Source organism: Egretta garzetta, unplaced genomic scaffold, assembly GCF_000687185.1.
Source record: "Egretta garzetta isolate BGI_Z169 unplaced genomic scaffold, ASM68718v1 scaffold791, whole genome shotgun sequence".
NCBI lineage: Eukaryota > Metazoa > Chordata > Aves > Pelecaniformes > Ardeidae > Egretta > Egretta garzetta.
The window spans coordinates 71,300-73,127 of record NW_009258500.1 but is presented as its reverse complement, the minus strand read 5'-3'; the positions used below and the strand labels follow the sequence as shown (position 1 = coordinate 73,127).

At 60.1% G+C, this 1,828-nt stretch overlaps 1 protein-coding gene across 1 annotated transcript in view; it reads right to left on the bottom strand.

Moving 5' to 3' along the window:
• Positions 1-1,828, bottom strand: part of LOC118453038 (caseinolytic peptidase B protein homolog) — a gene marked incomplete at both ends in the record, with an annotated part of 75,170 nt that overhangs the window by 4,291 nt on the left and 69,051 nt on the right. The window contains one exon of the mRNA XM_035901540.1: positions 848-945. Within this exon, the coding sequence (XP_035757433.1) occupies positions 848-945 (98 nt within the window). The remainder of the gene's footprint in view (positions 1-847; positions 946-1,828) is intronic.

Genomic DNA, 1,828 nt, shown 5'->3' with positions numbered 1-1,828 from the left:
CCCCAAGTCCCTCTGGGCAGGGCTGCTCTCCATCCCTTCACCCCCAGCCTGTGTGGGTACCGGGGGTTGCCCCCACCCAGGGGCAGGACCTTGCCCTTGGCCTTGTTGAACCCCACGAGGTTCACACGCCCCCACCTCTCCAGCCGCTCCTGCTTGAGTTAAGGCCTCATACCCAGGAATTTTATATCCTTGACATCGGGCTGCAGATCCCTCATTGTCCGATCACTCGCCGCTCCGTAAATCTACTTACTCCTGGTGTTTTTAGTGGAACCACTATAGCAAACGCGGCTCTTTTCCCTCTTTCAAACACCTCACGAGAGGGACTCGCCCACGGGAGACGCTGAGCTCCGGCCCACGCACGGAGGCGGCGAGGCCGAAGGGGTGAGAGGGGCACTGCACAACCGGGCGGCAGGAACGGGCGCCTTTCGCCTTAGGCTGTTGCCGGGGAATGCGCGGACCCCGGGCCCACAGCTGGCCCCTGGATCCTCAGACCTGGAATTCTTTGAGCAGGAATTTCAGAAAATAACAGCGTTAAGAACAACCCCCTGATTAGAACAACCCCCTGATTTTGCTGTATTTTTGCCAAGGGGGGTCGAGAAGAGCATCACGGGTCCTGTGTGGGTCTCCGCTGAGGAAGAGGAGGGCACGCAGCTAAAATGCTTCAGGAGTGGGGTTTTTTTTTTCTTTTCCCTTAGGCGTCACGCCACCGATCTGTACAATCCCCCCTTGGAAAAGCAGGGCGGTGCAGGCGCGCTCAGGCTCCCTTCCACCGCTTGCTCCAGGTCGTCTTGAAAACCGTTCTCGCAGGGGGAAAGGAAACACAGGGTCACCCGGATCTCAGGCTCACCTTCGTCTCTGAGGCTTTCAGAAGGCTCATGACCTCCCCGTCCCGGGCGTAATCCAGGGGCGTATGTCCCATTTCGTTCTTCTGCAGGGGGTTGGCACCTGATGGCGGGAAGAAACGAATAAGATCAAGGGATCAGAGTTCAGAATTGGGGCAGCATGAGGAGGAAGCACATCTTGTGCCTCCCGCCCCGGCCTGCCTCCCCTCCTAACCTTTGCCCAAAGGGTGTCTGGATCAGGGAGGGACAATGTACAACCAGCGGTTACATGCACGGGCGTCCGGGGAACAAGAAAAGGAATTGTCCCTGCTAACAATCGGCCTGGCAGGGGAGAGCTGCTGGGGGGGACGAGAGCACATGGTCGCCAGAGGAAAATACAGCTTCACAAAAGCACCCGCTCCCGCTCCCCTGGGAGCCACATGGGACCATTCCGGCTTCGATTGGACACGCTGCCCTTCCTCTCCATAACTCCAAGCTGGAGCTGGAGCTGGCTGCGCTCTGCCGAACAGCTGCCGCCCTCAGCCCCCGGCGCGGCTTCTGGGGCCCCGGCCCCCTCTTCGTTAGAATTCCATTTAAAAAAAAAAACAAACAAAAAAGTCAACAAACCCCAAAGACTAAACTGGAGGGAGCGGGATGGGCGCCCCCCCCCCCGAAACAAACTCACGTGGAGAGAGCTCCCCGCCCTCCGCCCCCTCCCCAGATGCGCCGGATTAAGGAAGAACATAGTCAAACTGGTCCCAGTTGCGGCGGTGGGAAGTACAGGGAGGTGATCTGGGACAGGGCAGCCGGAGATCAGGAGAGGAGGGTGGTGGGGAAGGGCCAGCGCTGCGGGCAGGGTCTCGCAGGGTTCACCTCTGGCTCTCGGCATCTCAGGAGGTGCCTCTACGGCAGGGGGGCACAGCGCCCACGCTGGCGCACCCTGAGACTCCAGCTCAGCTTGCCATCGCCAGCCAGACACCGAGGGCTGCGAGCAGCAGCCTCCCAAC